This window comes from Coffea eugenioides, chromosome 2 (genome assembly GCF_003713205.1).
Source record: "Coffea eugenioides isolate CCC68of chromosome 2, Ceug_1.0, whole genome shotgun sequence".
In the NCBI taxonomy this organism is placed as follows: Eukaryota; Viridiplantae; Streptophyta; class Magnoliopsida; order Gentianales; family Rubiaceae; genus Coffea; species Coffea eugenioides.
Genome location: NC_040036.1, coordinates 19,994,658 through 20,012,130, shown reverse-complemented (window position 1 = coordinate 20,012,130; position 17,473 = coordinate 19,994,658). Strand labels below are relative to the sequence as shown.

Below are 17,473 nucleotides of genomic sequence, written 5' to 3'. Positions count from 1 at the left end.
AAAAATTAGATTTTATTTACATTAAAAAAAAGTATCTGTTGAATTAAACCAAGTTGAGCGACAAAAAATGTGATCATTTTATACAGACTATGCGTACCCCCTACTTTCTAATAAGAAAGGAAGAAGGAACAAAAAACTGTGCTTAGCTACGTCCCACAAAATTGTTGACCGCAGTCCAATTAACAGCCCTTTTCTATATGATCTCCCTTCGTTGCTGCCTTAATGTGATCAATCTTTCAGTCTTCCTACATAGTCCAATAAGATTAAACTCTCTTCGATATAGTGGAGAGTGCAGTTCTTATAGCAGACCCCTTCTCATTCAAATTTTCATCCAAAGTATAATCAAAGCTCTGATCATCCACCCTAAATTCACTAACTTCATCACAAAAAGCTGAATAATCCTCCCTAGCAAGCAACATATTGTGAAGAATAGAGCAAGCACCAATGTTAGCTACTGCTGTCTTAAACTCTGCATCAATTGGCCCGCTTAAAACACCCCATCCCCTCAAACTCGCTATGGTTTTAAGCATCGGAACACACATGATCTTTACCACATTGTTAAAATTTTCTTCACTAGACCCTCCTAAAGGGTCAGCAAAGGGGACTAACAACCAAGGAAGTAAAGGGTAACCACCACCCCCGATCAAATACTGGGGTACAGCTACATTATTTATGTACAGCGTCCGCGTGTGCAGTAGAGCTCCTGTTTCGGTATCTTTATACAAGCTTGATGAATTTAGGACGGTTAAATTACTCTTGTTACCGCGAAAACCGGCTGTAATGCTCAGAATTCTGGATGATGCATCAACCACTAATTGAGCAGCTACTGTGTCTTCCAGATGGGAATACTTTAAAACTGAATCAGAGCCTTTGACCTTGAACCTCGCGCAATTAATAATTCCGCAGCAGTTGGGCAATCCACCGAGCTTTTCAAACTGAGTTGACACGGAATAAAGCTCGTTCTCAGCTGGAAACCCGACCCAGAATCGGTAATTGGTGCAGAGAACGCGGCACAAGTGTTTGACGCAGAATTTGGCTATCAATTCCGAGACGCGGAACCGCCGGGAAATTTCCTGGTAACTCGATCCGGTGGCGAGTCGGAAAAGTCCGATTCCCAGTCGGGTCTCAACGGGGAGATTAAGTGGGGACTGAACCGGGTCCCGGCATTCGAGAAGGGGTTCGAGGAGGCCACACAGCCACTCGAAAGTTGAGCAATTCATCTTGAAAGTTTGCTTGTAGGAATCTGGGTTCTTCGGGATGACAGAGTCGGGTGCGGACCCTGACACCGCGTTGGCATGGGTCGGGTCATCGGAGTTTGGAGAATGGGTCCGCTTGCGTTTTCTGGAAAAAGAGGACAAAAGGGAAAAAGTGGCGGAAGTTTCCGAGGTGGAGAGAAAATGGTGGAGGAGAGGGAAAAAGAATTGGTGGGTGGAGGAAAAGGAATTGAGAAGAGAGAAAGGGGTTGAGGAAGGGCAAAAGAGGAGAAGAAGCAAGAGGAGCTGGGAAACCAGAGAAGAAAGTAAAGCAGCCAAAGCACGAGAACGGTTGACGTTGTTGGGCGGGGGCGGCATGGATCTTTTTCGGGTTTCTTTCTTTTTTTTGGCTTTTTGTCGGGAAATGGGTTTTTCGATTTCTGTGCTCCTCTGAGCTCTCTCCGCCTCTGTGTCAGCGAGACGGTTGAAAACTAATAATGGTCAACACCTTTCAAGTACCCCAGCGCCAGGTCACGTTTCTACTCATTTGGAAGTTTCTATTTCGACACGTGAATAAATCCAATCTTTACAACAAAAATACTATAATTTTTTTTTCTTTTTTTGATCCGTATGGATTAAATATTCAAACGTTACTATAAGTTTGTATATTAAAATCTTTCATTGTATATGTATTAATACTATAATTTTTTTCAAAAAAAAAAATCTTTCATTGTAGATGTATATTGGGGGTGTTTTAAAATTTAAAATTTTATTAAAATATTTTAATTTTTTTATTTCCTACCGCCTTCTCTCCACGTGAATAAATCCAATCTTTACAACAAAAATACTTAAAAAATTTTTTTGATTCGTATGGATTAAATATTTTTGGAAGCATTACTATAAGTTTGTGTTTCAAAATCTTTCATTGTATATGTATTAATATTATAATTTATTTTCAAAAAAAATTTCATTGTAGATGTATATTGTTTACATTTTTTTATTTCCTACCACCTTCTTTTCACTCCCTTCCCTAGTCACAACCAGCAAGCACTAGCACCAATCCTCACGTCCGCTTCCCTCAATCTCCTTCCTCCCTCTTTTTCTTGGACCGGTCATAACCAAATATTTGTCATTGCAATCAAATCTAGCTGCAATTAGCAAAGGGATGAGACCTATAGAGGGAAGGGTAAAGAGGAGAAGAGAGAAAATTATAGGTGGTAGCATAGGCAATGGAGGTGGGGCTAGTGGATGCATTGACTGTAGTTCCTAAGAGAAGAGGAGGCGAAAGTTGGTGGTGCAAAAGTAGGCAAGAGGAGAAAAAAAGGAAAGAGGGGGGCTCGAGATGATGGTAGATAAAAAAATAAGTGGCAAGTTTTTTTTTTGTATTTTTGTTAGATGTTATTTGAAATTGTATTTGGAGTGTTTTTGAATTGTTTTGGGATCCCAATCCAAATGGTTTTGGAGTATCAAAATCACGTAGACAATTACATTTGTGCTTTATTTGTCAATTATTAATATTTTAGCAGTTATATAGAATGCATTGATATGTTTCAACAATTTTAGAAGAAGTTTAAATTTTTTAAGGTTTATCTAATTGGGCAACCGTTGAGATGTATTTTATGTAATACATTTTAAGGGAAAAAAAAAACTAATTAGGGGAAACACTTACACTCCCTCTCCCCTCGACGGGAATACTACATAACCTATTCCTCCCATTTGATTGGATGTGATTTGAGTGTCAACTGTGGAGGAGCCAATCCGCCGAGACCACGTGTCAGTCCGGACAAACGAGATGTCAGATTGAACGAATCAGTTCGAACTGGTGCGATACCAGTTCGAGCAAGACCGCCGCCGCCCCCCGTTGGTGGGCCAAGTGGAGCGAGGCTCCCTGGTCTTTCAGGGCTGGGTTGGAGGCAAAATCCAAGAAGGAGTCCATCTCTAGTAGGACTCATGATCCTACAAGGAAACAACTATCAAAGATCCTATAAATATAACACAACGAGACAAAACAAGGTACGCGCATCTACAATAGTCAAAACTATTGCTTTACTTGTAACCATAACTAACTTGACCGTCGGAGTCACGACGGGGAGCTAGTCCCGTTGTCCATCTCCTTACAGGTTAGTTCAGACCGCTTCGCTAGTTTCAGTTCGTTTCTCTTCCGTTCGAGCACATCCCTGGTGCTCAGTTCGGATTGTCCACTCAGCCGTCGCATCATCAACCATTGCTTATTAAGTATCTATTAGAAAAAATCGTTTTTACTTTTTAGAGCAATTTATAGCATAAAATGTTTAAAACAACTCTTGCTAAGTTTCATGTTAATGTAGTTTATTTTTCTTAAATTGATTGGAAAATATAGAACACTATATCAGACATAAATCGTGCTTTTGAATTTTCTAATATCTCAATCATGAAAATCGTATATGGCGGTATGCCAAATCGAGCATCTAAATAAAGACGGCACTTTTGTTGCAACCTTCTCTGCTGCAAAAAATATCAGGACGATGTTGGTATGTGAATAGCATTAACAAGAAACAAAACAACAGGGAGCTTATATTTGGGTTTGGTAGAGAAATGCATCTAATAATTTGACGTGGTAGATAGATTTGTGTAATGGAAATCGAGAAGGAAGTTGACAGTAATATCGAAAACCACTGGTAAATGAACAAGACATCAAATGATTTTCATTTTATCTGGGAATGGTCAAACACAATTATTAGGTTAACTACCCTTCTGGGGTGAAATGTTAAGGGTTTAAATCTTGTCTCTTATTAATATTGTCACTTAGTGTAACTTTTTTTAGATTTATAATGCATCCATATCATTCGACGGATTCTTTTGGATTATTCCCTAAAATAAGTTAGAGTAGGAATAAAAATATGTGCAAATGACGACAATTAATAAAAAAAAAAGAAAATAGAACAGTTACTTTAGCATAAAAAAAGTCAATAATTCAAAACTTATCCTATTAAAATTGTTACTTAGTATGGCTTCTCTTAAATTCATATGGGTGCATAATGCATTCATATGATTCAACGGATTCTGTTGGATCATTCCCTAAAATAAGTTAGAATATGAATAAAAATAGGTGTAAATGATGACAATTGATAAAAAAAAAAATAGAACAGTTACTTGAGCATAAAAAGGCGACTGAAGCCGCCGCCCAACTTCGCAAGTTAGCATAGTTTGGTAATTGCTCAAACGAACGGAAACTTGGCCAAAATCCCACGATTGACTGACTGACCGATTGCCTTTGAATTCCAGCCAGCAACCGTTTCGTAGAACTGAAATTGGTTTAATTAATTGAATAAAATTCAGTGGTAATTGAAAAAGAAGAAACAAGTTTAACAAAGGTTGGGCCTGAATGGTCTCAGGTAGGAATTTGGGTGATTATCTGGACTTGACCCATATTATTTAAAGATCCACTTAAGCCGAGCACATGGTGGAACGTTTTGGAGGAACCGCTCTAACATCAACCATGCACGCGTAGTAACCGTCCTATTTAATCCCATGGTGGAATGCGTGTACTTGGGCATCAGCCCAATATTCCCAGGCCCACATAGCTTCTTTTCAAAATTATTCAAATCCCCACTGATTTCCCATCCCAAACTATATGACATACTACTATAAGTTATGAACGGAAAAAAAAAAAAAAAAAATCTGGTGTGAACTTGAGGTATAGACAAAACAAAGAAAGAAGCAAATGGACTTGTATAGAAAAGTTTAAGGCCATAATGTAATAATATGGACAAAATTAAGGGCCATCCCTTAATTATTTTATAAAGAGGAGGTGAATGCAAATATGATAAACCTCAAGGAGGTCAGGCCACTTTTCTTTTTCCTTTAATTTTTTTTTAAAACTACTTTAAATACAAGCTCAATAGATAACGAGTGATGAGTTAGAATGTACCAAATCCAGGAAAAGTTAAAAAGAGTTGCTAAAAACGCATTAGATTTGGTCATCCTGCACAATGGTTGACCTGTCCGTAGCTGTATCACTTGGAATCGGCAACGCCTATGGTTCTGAGGACTACACAAAATCAACAGTAGTAGGAGTGCAGTACAGGTACATTTCTTCTGCTCCATTAATTAAAGTCGTCCCCGTTGAACAGATCGAGTTAACTCTACGTTAACTTATTAGGGTGTTGGGTAGGGATGTGCTTATTGGCTATTGCTTAGTCCAGTCACTTTCTCACCAGCGTCCTGCAGGACAATGTACCTTAATCTGGGACAAGTCTCTCTATTTTGCCCACTAACACCAAGGCTGGACCTACAGTAGGTGGTTCAATCCCTCTTAGCCTCTTCGGATCCCCCTCGCTTATAATATAGAATAAAATATGATAAATGTAGGATTTACCGTTGCAGGCAAAAAAAAAAAAAAAAAAACCAGATAAATGTCCTTTACGTTGTTGGCCATCACTAAAGATTTTAAAAATTAATGAGATGGAAGAAGGTCAAGAATTCAAATATTACTTCCCATCAATGTGTCACTATATGTGATTTTTTAAAAATCTATACGAGTCCGTTATGGCCTCTCACCTCCTCCTTAGTATAGGTTGAAATAAGAGTAGAAGTAAACTAGGTTAACTGTTACCCTGTAATAAAAAAAAAAAAAAAAACCCAAACTTCTGTAACTTTCTTATTTATTATATGTTTCAATCGGTTTGTTTTAGATTTAATCCTGTTAAAGAATTACCGAGCTATTGTGCCTCTACATGTAACATGTTATGTTTTTTATGCTTTTTTTAACTTAAAAGTTTTTTCAAGGTTTTTTAAATTTTCAACGTGTAATATTTAACATCATCAACTAAAATGAATCTGAATTAGAATTCTAACTTTTTACAAGAGTCACGAGTCATATACACAAGTCTAATGAATATTAAGTAGGAGATAAACATCTTGAACCTAACTATTTCGTGCGTTATTCAATTATACTTTGCGAAATTTTGGAACTTTTCCTCCGAGATTCATAGCATGAGAAAGAGAGAACACCGGATCCTCAACTTCTGCTATTGGCAAAACATTGAAGTCACCAATTTCGAGCTCAAATACTTTTGACTTTTGCCTATATATAATAGTCACACGCAGTCTTGCGAGTGATATGGTGTCAATAGGTGTTTTTTGTGCCATAGGAATTATTGCATCTCTAAACAAACCCTTCCAGCGGCAGCGCCTCTTACCAGTGACTCTTGAGGTCACAAGTTCGAGTCTCCGCTACGCTGGATTCCTCCGCGCACTTAACGTGTTTGAGCCGGGTTGGGGCGCCGGGTCCGGGCCGCAGAGGATTAGTCGGGCCCGTAAGAATTGATCCGGACACCCCTGTGTCGACAAAAAAAAAAAAAAAAACCTTCCAAATTCAGTTGATGCTAACCCTCTAGTGTCACATTTTATTTTAACTCTCATCTTGATGAGAAAATGTGTGTGGACATAGAAGCGCACATGTTAATATTAATATATTAGGAGACAATACTCATGCTATCCTATGAATGTGCACACTAAACTGGTGCGAAATACATCATTACTTGCAATATTCTTTCTATGAATTTTAAAACAACATTATAGATAAAACTTTCTAGTGGTTTTATTTCTATTTTAGGTTTGGATTAATTTATACTATCGTAATTTAATTTGTTTTCAAGAATTAAACATTGAACAATATTACATAATTATTATTTTTTTTTATAAAAAATTGTAAGCAATTCCCAAGGGGTATATGTGTGATATAGTCTTCCAAATTATTAGTGACGTCGTATTTAGTATTGAACTTTATTCATAAAAACTTATGACCCTGTTATTCTAAAATGACAATAATACGAGAAGAAATGAAGCTATTTTTGTTAGCTTACAAAACTGCTAATCATCAATCCATATCCATGTAATCACTTTTCATCTTCCATAGAAAAAAAGACATTATTGTAAGCTAAAATTTCTAAAAATTGAATGGCTAGACATATAAGTTTTATCAATAGGGCACAAATTTAGATATTTATCATTCCACAAGTCATTATATAATTTTTTTTTGCAAGATGTATTTGTCATACACTTTGAGCAAAAATTTAGACACTAAAAAAATAAAGAATGGATCTAATTGTTAATATTGTTTCCAATTTATTAAAATTTTGATTTTAAAACCTAAACTAATTATAATGGGCCAAATTTCACTAATTACGTTGACGAAGTTTCCTTAAAATCCTATTTCCAAATTAGAGACGGAAAAGAAAAAAGAAAAAGAAAAGGAAAGAGAAACCAGAAGCTGATAAGCCAAACATGTCCTTGGCAGAAACGAGTTTATCACCGCTTAATCTGTCATCACACAGACAAAAAGGCCCCCTTCTCCTCTTGCGGACACATAATAATCGTAGTCTCTCTCCTACATCCACATCTCTCTCACGAGTTCTCACCCAAGGTTCGGCTGATTGTCTCCTCTGTCCTCTGCTCTTTTTCTTGGTTCTCTCGTATTTGAAACCGTCATCTGCATATATGCAAATATCATAGATAAAGATGGGGAGGAAAAATAAAATAAAATAATATAAAATGGAGCTTTGAGTAGAACCCATCATAAAGCGCCTCTTCAGTCTCTCTACCCACTGAATTTTTTTTTTCAATTCCCACACCAAATTTAAGATCGCGGATCCTTTTTCTCACAGGTTTTTTCTCGTAACGCATATGTTCTTTTTGTTTTTGTTGCACTTTTCTATTTTAGTATCGTTTTAATTGTTATTTCCTTTAGATCTTTTTCCAGGTTCAGTTGTGAATAATTGCTGGATTCATAGTGGGATTTTATTTGCCAGATATTGAAATTTCGAAATTCTGCTTATTTTTACAATCTCACTTCTCTTGGATTTTATTTTACTTTTTCCCGTTAATTGATGTATAGTTTGTGTATTTTCGTGGCTGTGCTTGTGGGATATCCAAGGCTTGACTTTTCTGGGTCGTCTCGAAAATCAAGTGGTCAAAGAAAATGGCTGTTGGTGAGATATTACCAAAGATTATCTCTGTTGATGTATTTTTTGAGTAAATAGAGCTTGCTTATCTTTTTTTATGAGCTATATAGGGGAAAAAAATGCTTGATGTGCATGCATTTATGTCTTCTTGCATTGGTCATTCAAGGTGAAAAAAACACTGAAGTTTTTAAATTGAAGTACAAAAAAAATGAAAGTGAAAGATCGATGCACACTTTTCTAATTCCATTAACATTGCACTCGAACGAAAAACCAATAAAAAGAAGGTAGAAACAGCTGACAACCGTGAGTTAGTTTTCTGGTTTTCTATCTACGATTTGGTCTGAATTTCTTGCCAAAATCTCGTTGTCTATGTGAATTTGATGGTCTTAATATGTCTGGGAAAAAAGCTACTGTCTTGGTTCCCTTTTCTTGCTTTATTTGTCAGTTCATTTAGGTCTTGTTGTAGCTATTGTGTGTTGGACTTTCTAAATTGAGCACTACGCACAGAAAGCATGAAATTGTTTTGGAATGTACTCTGAAATTAAAAAAAAAAAGTGGTTTGAAGCTATGTGTCATTAAGCATGGCCTGGTTCCAAAATCTCATATGATATTCATTTGTTTCCATATGCTCCATATCACGATGAGTCAAGATCTGTTGAGATGTATGTTCATGTCACGTTTCTGGTGAAGTTGTTAATGTTTGTGTTGTAAAGCTGCAAAGTTCGTTAGCACCTGGTGCTAGAACACTTCTGAATTCTTAACTTGAAAATGCCTTTTGTCTTAATATCTTTGCCTGCTTCCTGCTTTTTGTACCTTAAACTCATATAAAACTAGCAATGCTATTTTGGTTTTCTCTTTTTTAGAAGAAAACCGTTTCTTTCTTAATTTGAAAGTTTCCTATCTGGTTTTCTGCAATCAGATTATCCTTATTTGATTTTTTCCATGTATAGGTGTGTGAAACTTAGAGCTGCCTGAATTCTGTTGCAGCTTGGCTTTGTTATATTCTGGAGCCATTGTTCTTTTGAGAAGTTTCTGATATGCAGGGGGAAAGGAGTATCTTGGAACCCTTTCCTGAAACCATTGATCTTAACCAGGTATCTGGTTCCAATAATGCTTCTACGGATAGGCCAGTTGCTTGGAATAATGTTCTAAATCCAGCGGAAAGCCGGTTGTCCAGTTATGTTCTTTCTTCAGGGCATGGGAGCCCTAATTTTTTAAATCCTGCAAGCCACAATGGTCGGACATTTGGTGGCTGGGATCCTGGTGAGTCGAGTTCCAGTGCTAATATGCAAAGCCAGTTGAATGGTCATGATTTAAAGGTAGGACAAGGTTGGTCTCCTTCAATAAATACTTGTGTGGGACCTGATGGAAGATCAGCAGACTGGCAATTTGAACAACCTAATGTTCTTCATGAAAGTAGTACAAATAGCTATCGTGGCAATTATTTTCACAGACCTCTGAGTATAAACAACTCTGTGTCTACTCGTACTTCTCCGAATGCTACTGTAAGTGGGGGCTATCGAAGTAGCAGTCATGATAGCTGGCAAGGTAGAGGATCAGGCATATCTCCAAGTTTCTACAGGTCTGGCATGTCAGAGATAGACCAGTTTGCTACTTTTGATGCTGGTTCTAATGATGTTGGGACTTCTTCTGGTAATTCTGGCTATCTAGTTCGGCATGATGATGGCTCGGGTTCTTCTTCTAGTTCCTGGGGTTTGTCCTGCAAGCGAAAGGTCCTTGAAGGTAATCCTGGTCAATCTGGTTCAAGTGGAAGTTTGAGCATGGAGCCACAAGATGAAACTATTGGAAGGCACAACATTCCTGCTCATCATAATGCTTCTAGCAGCTTAGCTGTGTCTGCAACATCTACAAACTCACCTAGCGCTAACAATCAGGGACAGGTAAATGCAAGAATTGTGTCTGGGATGAGAGGAATGACTTACGATAGATTTCCTCCAAGGGTTACTGACATTGCAGAAAGCTCACAAAGAAATTTCAGTTTCGGAGTGGATCTTGGACATCAGGAACCAGCCCCATTTGACTTATCTGCTGCAGCGTCTGATGTTAGGCATTCTAATGCTCACTCTACGAACCACCAATCAAGACTTATCTCAGCAACTGAATCGCCTGAACTGAGAACTCCGTTTTCTCGTCCACTGAATTTAAACAGTAACCCAAGTCAGTCTCCTTTCATGCATGTGCATGGTTTGGCAAGAAATATGCTTCCGATTTCTTGGAGTGGATCTCTTAACTCAAGAGGTGGTGCTTCATCCAGTCCTATTTTGTTTTCAGGGGAAAGAGGTGCTGCAGTAAGGGATGAAGCCAATTTCAGAGGCTCCCTAAGCAACAACCCAGAGCATCCTAGTTTTGTTGCTGCTCGTGAGAGCAGGCACATGGTACAAGAACCAACAGCTTGGAGTTTTTCACCTGGAAATACTGGCTCTTCAAGAAATGTTCCTTCTAGTTCTCGATATACTCCTAATTCTGGTACAGGACCTCTCCCAACTGTCTGGATGCCTCATCAAAATGTAACAGCACATAATCAGCAGAGGTTGTCCGAATTCCCTCCATGGACCCTCTTCCCATCTGTTGAACCTGATCCTGGAGGCCAGAGAGGCAATTTTTCATTCTTGCCTTCAGCCTCTTCTTCCTCAGAGGAGGCTGTGATGGCATCTGGATCTAGTAGCGGGGACCATAATCAGCCATATTCTAGGTCATTGTTGATGGAGGTTTCCAGCGAGGACATTAATGGTTGGCGTGCTTTAGCTGCTGGCATTGAGGGGAGGCACAGGATCGTGTCTGAGGTTTGCCTTCTTTTATTCTTCTATTCATGTTTGGCACATCCAAGATCTGTGCATTGCATTATCATTTCATTGTGAATTGAGTATGTGTGATTGAATATTGGACTGTCTTATTTTATGTTGTAAAGTACATTTAGAGTATTTGTTCTTTTATAGTTTTACACCTAAGCGCTTCTTGTTTATGGTCCTGTGTATGGATTTATATGCAAACAATTTGAATGTTTCTGATGTCATTCCTTTTTTTTTAATTGAGGACAGTAGAGGGAGCCTAATAGAAGGTGCTACACGTAGTTTGATAGAGTTAAGAGTAAGCTTTGCCAAAGGATAAAGTGTATTGGCTGACATTGATCCTCCTAGCTGCAACCAAATCAAACACGATCACTCTGGCAAACCAGGGTTTGGGGAGAGGGGAAAGCCTTAAAAGAAATGGGTTATACAAGATAGCATTCTTCGGGCCTGGTTTAATCTGTGAAAGATACATCCCACTAGCAAGAAAAGAATGCCCCTACTTGTGTGCTTAGGAGCTCTTAGCATTCTTATTTTATCAATTCATGACCTACGTTGCAATTTTCCACTGTTCTTTATACTTGTCTTGCTTGAAAAATGTGGTAGCTGTTCATGTTGGTCCAATGAGGTACACAGTAGATAAAAGAGTTGGTAAAACTACTTTTTTTTTTAAAAAAAAGTTTTGAAGGAATATTAAGCAGTTCATTTAGGTTGGTCTCACATTTTTTTAAGTCATAGCCTTCTGCCAGTAGTCTGGTACTGTTTTCTAGGGGTAATCTATATTGATACTTTCGCTGGATTTTGTGATGGATATTTAGCTTGATATTTTTCAGACTTAAGGAAAATTATTATCAAGCGACTCATTCTGTAGCATGATGTAATGGTGTTCCATGGTTGGGAAAATTGTTTAAGTGACTCATTTGTTGCATGATATCATAGTGTTCCATGATTGGGTTGGGTGATGGTTAGATTGGAGAACCCTACAAATTCTCCATTAACAGTGTATTATCTCTCTAGCACATAGAGATTGTGGCACATTGTGCATCTCGTGGATCACAAGGTTGATGATCACGACTTCCCATTTTTAACTTCTGTAGATTTAATAATTTTTTTCATATTTGTAGATCTTTTATTTGCATTTGATTTTGATGCACTATACCCCTTGAATGTGCTTAAATTGGTAAAAGTAGGACCTGGATTTATGTTTACCTTAGCATAGCAATTTTTTTTCTTCCACTTGCTTGTATTTCTATATTGATTGAAATTAGTGGAGAATATATCTCTTAGGAGTTTGAGGGCATGGGAAAGCCGGAAAAAGGGAGAAATATTTAGGGATAATTTCAGAAACCTCCCCTGAGGTTTCTGACACTTTCACTGGCACCCCTTGAGGTTCTCAAAATTTCACTGACCTCCCTTGCTTTTGAGTTTTTGGTAACAATGCAGTCCAAATCTGATTAAAATATTATTTTCATGTGTGAGAAGGAATTTTTATTCCATGGCTGCCCCTTTGCTCCTTGTATTAGTAGAAGATTGAAAGAATAATAAATTATTAGAATGATTACTGAAGTTGAGGGGGTGTAAGTACAATACAAAAAATTGTAAGCACTAGATGTGCCAGGGAAAATGCCGGTTTTCATAAATCTTAAGTCAACTAGTATGTTATCTATGTAACATAACTTAAGTAACTAATTAAACTAATTAAATTACCTGCGAGTATTACTTTCACATAATTAATTTATGTTAAATACAGAACCTACCAGTTTCCCTTTCGTAAAAATATGAGTGTAATACTTTTTGAATTTTACTTACAACCATTTGTATATTTAATATAAATTAAATGATTCAGAGTAAAATGCCTATAAATAGCTAGTACTTTATTCATATAATAGAAGAAACTCGTAAAGAGCTAGTAAAAAGTGGGTAATTTATTTTTTTACTTTCACGTATTTAATTTATGTTAAATACAAAACCTAGTAGTTTCCCTTTCGTAATAATATTAGTGTAACAATTTTTGAATTTCACTTGTAAACATTTATGTATTTAATATAAATTAAATGATGCAAATTAAATTGCTCATAAATAGCTAGTACTTTCCATACAATGGAAGAAACTCGTAAAGAACTTGTATGTTATGGAAATTTTTTTTTACTTTCAAATACTTCATTTATATTAAATACAAAACATGCTACTTTTCCTTTCGTAAAAATACTTGTGTAACGGCTTTTGAATTTTATTTGCAAATATTTATGAACTTAACATAAATTAAATGATTCAGAATAAAATGTCCATAAAACCTGGTACTTGGTTCATGTAATAGAGAAAAGCCATAAAGAGTTGGTACTTTATGGGATATTTCTTTTTTAAAAAATATTTAATTTATGTTAAATAGATAACCTACTAGTTTTTTTTCGTAAGAAGTTACTGTAACATTTTTTGAATTTTACTTAAAAACATTTATATATTCACAGCAGGCACAAAAATGGCGCCTTACTCCCTAATCCAGCTTTAATTCATGTATTAGCCATCAAGTTTGTGTTATTGTTATTAAGCTTGATTAATCACTTTAGATGCCTTTTTCTTCAACTAAACGGTAGTAATATACTCCATCTTCAGTAATAAAATCCAACTTCATAGGATATATTTGTAATTTTGGCCTTCATGATGTCAGCAAAGGGGCCCAATTTTCTATCAAGGGAGGTCAGTGAAATTTTGAGAACCTCAGGGGGTGCCAGTGAAAGTGTCAGAAACCTCAGGGAAGGTTTCTGAAATTATCCCAAATATTTATTAACTCACAACCAAGAAATGAAACATGATGATTTCAGTCGTTTTACAGTGTAACTCTTTTTAGTAAATTTTTTAACATTCCTCTTAACTTTGGACATGAGTGAGTAAAGAAAGTTCGGCATGAGATATTTGCATTCAATTGTAGTGCAGCATTCTTTCCAAATGAGCTTAAAATTGGGCAAAGTAGGTCCTTGATTCATGTTAATCTTTGCCTGGTAGAGTAAGTTTTTTGGCTCATCCTCATGCTTCTTCTACTATGTTTGTTAAAGCGAGTGGAAAATATATTCTTTTAGGAATTTGAGTCTACAAGGCAATTAGGAGAAATTTGAAGCTTTTGCTGATAATGAGGCATACTTATTCAACATTTCAGTGAGCTGATAGCTATGTGCAGTTGGTGTCTATTCGAGTTGGTCATTGTGTAAAAACTTTTTCCCATGCATTTTGATGTCCCCGTTTTCTCATATGATCACAGACACATTGGGGTGGCTCCCCAAACTACCCACCCTAACTTCTTGTTTCTTTTATACAAGTCCAAAATTACTGGTCATAAGTTTGAATTGGTATGGTAGCTATGACTGAAAATTACATGTTTAAAATTTCATTCAGCACTCGTGCTGCTTTTTGTATAATTGATTCAGCTGATTATTTTCCTTGTATCTGTTGCCTGAAATTTCTTTCATCTTTTTGTTTTGTAACATGTGCAACAGATTCGTCAAGTGCTGAATGCGATGCGGCGGGCAGAGTACTTGCGAGCTGAGGTTTGAAATTAATCTTTTATACAATCATGAATAGTCTGTAGCTTTTTTGCAGCTTAACTAGCGGAGACTCGACCAATGGTGCTTTTTTCATGTGCTTTACATTATAACATATGCTGATTGATGTACTTCTTGCGCCTATCGGAATGTATAAGAATAACTGCAACTGATATGTATAGCTTTCTGCTTAGTCAACTGGAACATAATGCAGAAAGAAGATTATACATGAAGACCTCTTGAAACTTGTTTGGCCACTCCCCTTACCTTGTTGCATCAAGCTTCCTGCTGCAGGGAACCATCTTTGCAATTATCTAGCTAGCGTGAAAATTTTCATTTTTTTTAAAACAAGAATGGCTGTTAGTCCTAACAATTTACCATAGGAGTGGGAAAAAGTAAAGCCCTCTTTGCCAGTAGCTCATGTTTTCTACCTGAATTTTAAGCACATAGACTGCAACATATGCAATACTCATGTTTTGTGCCTTTATGGTAATCAAGCATAAGTTTTGTGTACATTGTAATTTGAATTTTAATTGGAAGTCCACTAAAAGGATCTAAACATGCTCCATATAAAACTGAAACATCTGCGACCCCTTTCTTCGATGTTTGCTTGATTGAAATTGAGCTGTGAAGAGTCAGAAAAAATTTGAGGAAGTGCAACTTAAAAATGCATATGCTGCTTTCTAGGTGTGTCTTGATTTGCCATACCTGGGCACTTTTATTGCAGCGCAGAAATGTAATCGTGCCTCACATTGTTCCCTGGTTTATATTTTAGGATTATATGATGTTAGATCCATTTGTCAATGGGGCTGCTGAGTTGCATGATAGGCACAGAGACATGAGGCTGGATGTTGATAATATGTCCTATGAGGTAATGTGGTAGAACTTTTGCTGTACTTGGGTTTACTCCCTCCTGGTTAGTTCACATCACACCTGAGCGATTTTCCAGGAGTTGCTTGCCTTGGAGGAACGCATCGGAAATGTGAGTACGGGATTGAGTGATAATGCCATATTTCATGCACTGAAACATCGGAGATATCAGTTCATCACAGATGAATCGCCAAACCTTGAGCCATGCTGCATATGTCAGGTAAGATCCATCTTTGAAATATTATGAGAGCAGGGAGTTGGAAGGTTACAGTTAGCAATATAAATAAATTGTATATTTGGTTTATCTTTATCAGGAGGACTACATCGCTGGAGACGATACTGGGACATTGAATTGCGGGCACGAGTTTCACACAAACTGCATTAAACAGTGGTTGACAATGAAGAATCTCTGTCCCATTTGTAAAACAACGGCCTTGGAAACTTGAAACACAAATTCACCCCTGCTTCCCCCCTGGATATTTATTGGTTCTTCAACTTGAAGATACATTTTGTTGTCATACCATAAGAAATCCCTTTTTGTGTTACCTGTGTAATACTGTACCGGGTGGTTCAAAGGGGGAAAGGAGATTGGTATATTATAAAACAAGTCTTACTGCATTTATGTGATAAACTTCATCTATTCTGATGAGTATCATTCTAACATGAAATTCTTGGGACAGTTTTTAAATTTTAGTGTGTATTATGCTAGCCTTGTCATGCCACTTCCTCACAGCAATTAGTAATATGGATCTCTCTCTCTCTCTCCCAGTTTTTATCCGAGGGTATGGGAACACTAATATGGATATCTCTCTATTTTTCGGCTTTTACCTGAGGGTAGGAAGATCGAATTTGTGTTGATTGTTAAAATTGAACAACGGTTTAGTTGGAATTCTTTGCTGGGTCCTCTGATAAGTGGGTGAATGTCGGGCGATTAGTCATCGCAATCTCGTCTGTAATTGTAGGCATTGAAACCTGTGCCAAGAATTTGCGTTTTCTATTGGTTTCTTTATTGTTGATTAGCGGAACCAGAACGGAAACGTAGGGCGGTGGGATTAGCTAATAGCATAACATAATCCAAGGAAGCGTTTTTTGAGACAACAACTATGTTTATTATGGACCCCTGGAATTATTCAATTCATTGTCTTCTCTGATGGTTTCTGCACTTTCTGTTGGCTTGTTTCTTGTATATATCTTCTCTGGATTTTTTTTTTTTTTGCCCCAGAAGCGTCGGTTTTGTATATATCCATAACAAAAGGTATACGAGAGGTGTACAATTATCGGGTCAGTACCAGGATCTCAGCCCTGGCTTGTGTGTCAAGCCAAGTGGGGGAAACTCTCTGTTTCCACCTTACATCATACTTAGGATTTGAGGCAAATTTTGCCTTTTTTTTTTTTTTTTCAGAGACGATAACTGTTGTATAATTTAATCTATTTTACATTAGAGGAGAAGGGGACAAACCCAAGGAGTCAAATTTTACCATTGAATGACTAAAAACTGTAGGCACGGTAACCATTCTTCAACTTAACTATGTCATGTAAGAATACATTCAGATAACTGCCATCTATACATACCCTGAATTGATTCTGTCCGCCAGCTGCTTGCCATCCTTTTTTCTTTTTTTTTTTTAAATTCATTTTTTATAGAAAAAAGTTTGGATGTATTAGGCTTTGATCGCCACTGTGAGTCAGAACATGATCTCTAAAACTATTAGGTCGTTTATATAAAGTTTTACAAATCGCTCGCCAACACAACTCTTAGATCGATGATAGGATTCGAATACTTGCAATCCGACAGAAAGATTACTTTGTTCCGTCCTTTCCCTCGAGCTTTTTTGTATTGCCAGTCTTAAAGCCAAGCCTCAGCATTCGCGTCTTCTGCGGATTGACAAGGTGCATAACATCGATGGATGGATCGGCCCTTCAATCTTCATCATTGTTAATATAGTGCGGAGGTTTGCCAGTTGTGTCTGAAACCAATTTGATGTGGCGGTGACAAATAAGCGAGTGGGTCCAGAACGGTGGTGACGTTGGTTGCATGTACGCCACGTAGGAAGCAGTAGTATCTTTTTTTTTTTTTTAAAAAAAAGAAATAAATATATATTTCTGAAATTCCAAACTAGAAC

General features: G+C 37.0%; 2 protein-coding genes across 2 annotated transcripts; one reads left to right on the top strand and one right to left on the bottom strand.

Annotated features, from left to right (window-relative positions):
• Nucleotides 1-1,621, bottom strand: LOC113763026 (protein ALP1-like). Its single transcript, XM_027306708.1, has one exon. The coding sequence runs from the start codon at nt 1,569-1,571 to the stop codon at nt 264-266; it is 1,308 nt and encodes a 435-aa protein (XP_027162509.1). The 5' UTR covers nt 1,572-1,621; the 3' UTR covers nt 1-263.
• Nucleotides 1,622-5,164: 3,543 nt separating this feature from the next.
• Nucleotides 5,165-16,002, top strand: LOC113759158 (E3 ubiquitin-protein ligase MBR2-like). The gene is made up of 7 exons (XM_027301729.1): nt 5,165-5,259; nt 5,347-5,408; nt 9,167-10,941; nt 14,436-14,486; nt 15,256-15,351; nt 15,430-15,570; nt 15,665-16,002. Exons 1-7 carry the CDS (start codon nt 5,165-5,167, stop codon nt 15,794-15,796), a joined length of 2,352 nt encoding a protein of 783 aa, XP_027157530.1. The 3' UTR covers nt 15,797-16,002.
• The last annotated feature ends 1,471 nt before the right edge of the window (nt 16,003-17,473 follow it).

What these genes read in the sequence shown, in the direction of transcription:
- LOC113763026 (XM_027306708.1), bottom strand. Translation starts at nt 1,571, where the DNA reads ATGCCGCCCCCGCCCAACAACGTCAACCGTTCTCGTGCTTTGGCTGCT.
- LOC113759158 (XM_027301729.1), top strand. Translation starts at nt 5,165, where the DNA reads ATGGTTGACCTGTCCGTAGCTGTATCACTTGGAATCGGCAACGCCTAT. An exon ending in CCAGCGTCCTGCAGGACAAT is followed by an intron (nt 5,409 to 9,166) that starts GTACCTTAATCT and finishes TCTTTTGAGAAG; the next exon opens with TTTCTGATATGCAGGGGGAA. An exon ending in CAGAGTACTTGCGAGCTGAG is followed by an intron (nt 14,487 to 15,255) that starts GTTTGAAATTAA and finishes TTTATATTTTAG; the next exon opens with GATTATATGATGTTAGATCC.